Source organism: Verticillium alfalfae, genomic scaffold (genome assembly GCF_000150825.1).
Source record: "Verticillium alfalfae VaMs.102 supercont1.6 genomic scaffold, whole genome shotgun sequence".
In the NCBI taxonomy this organism is placed as follows: Eukaryota; Fungi; Ascomycota; class Sordariomycetes; order Glomerellales; family Plectosphaerellaceae; genus Verticillium; species Verticillium alfalfae.
Window position 1 is genome coordinate 155,232 of NW_003315033.1, and position 857 is coordinate 156,088.

General features: G+C 62.3%; 1 protein-coding gene across 1 annotated transcript in view; it reads right to left on the reverse strand.

Annotated features, from left to right (window-relative positions):
- Positions 1-484: 484 nt before the first annotated feature.
- VDBG_05128 (conserved hypothetical protein) overlaps positions 485-857 on the reverse strand; it is a gene marked incomplete at both ends in the record, with an annotated part of 1,262 nt that continues 889 nt past the window's right edge. Inside the window, one exon of the mRNA XM_003003969.1 lies at positions 485-758. Coding sequence (XP_003004015.1) covers positions 485-758 — 274 coding nt within the window. The remainder of the gene's footprint in view (positions 759-857) is intronic.

Consider the following 857-nt stretch of genomic DNA (forward strand, 5'->3'; position numbering starts at 1 on the left):
CAAGCTGCCCAGCGGCGGCTCCGAGATGTCGTCAGGGCGGACGTCAGCGGACGAGGATTGAGGAGTTCCTGCTCGAGGGTACAAGGAGATACCCGAGGACAATATTGAACTGGTCGACGACAAGAAGCTGAAGAAGAAGGCCGCCCAGGCCGCCGCCGCCGCTGCGGGGGCCGCCGGCAGCAGTTAGCCTAGACGGGAGGGGGGACTGTATGTGCTCATGAGAAAACAAGAAACGCCTTTGCATTTGGGAAGCCGCTGATGAGCGGGTGTGCGAGCGACTGCCAAATAAACTGCATAGCCTCCACGCCAATCCCTTGTGCGTTGCCCCGCATTGTCATTCGTGAAACCCAAAAGAACGCCCCAACCGTCAGTGCCGTATTGCACGCCAAGAAAATTTCGAGTGAGCTCTTTGCACCATGCAAAACCAAAACCATCCGTACCTCATGTTCATGGTACATTCCGTGCTTCAAGTCGGATCGGCTAGCTAGCCTCGCTTCCGGAGCACTCTTGTAGACCCTGCCGTGGATGCCGCCGTCGCTTTGGACGCCGCAGCCGCAGCCGTAGCAGTAGCGGCGGCCTTCTTCGCGGTGCTGGCGGCGACACCCTTCCTGATGGTCCCCATGACCGTTCGCTTCGCCCCTGTGGCCGCCGTGGCTTTGGCGGCGGCAGGTTTCTTGACAACCGTCGCCGTGCTTCCGTCGCTCGACTCGCTGACCCGCCGACCGGTGCGGGTAGCTGGCCGTACCTGGGGGGGTTTGCTGGCCGCAGGAGCGGCTCGTCTTGTCCGGGACGCGGCTGGGGCTGCAGAAGGGGCTGCTGAGGCGGAGCTCGTCGTGGAGGAGGTTGTCGTCTTGCGG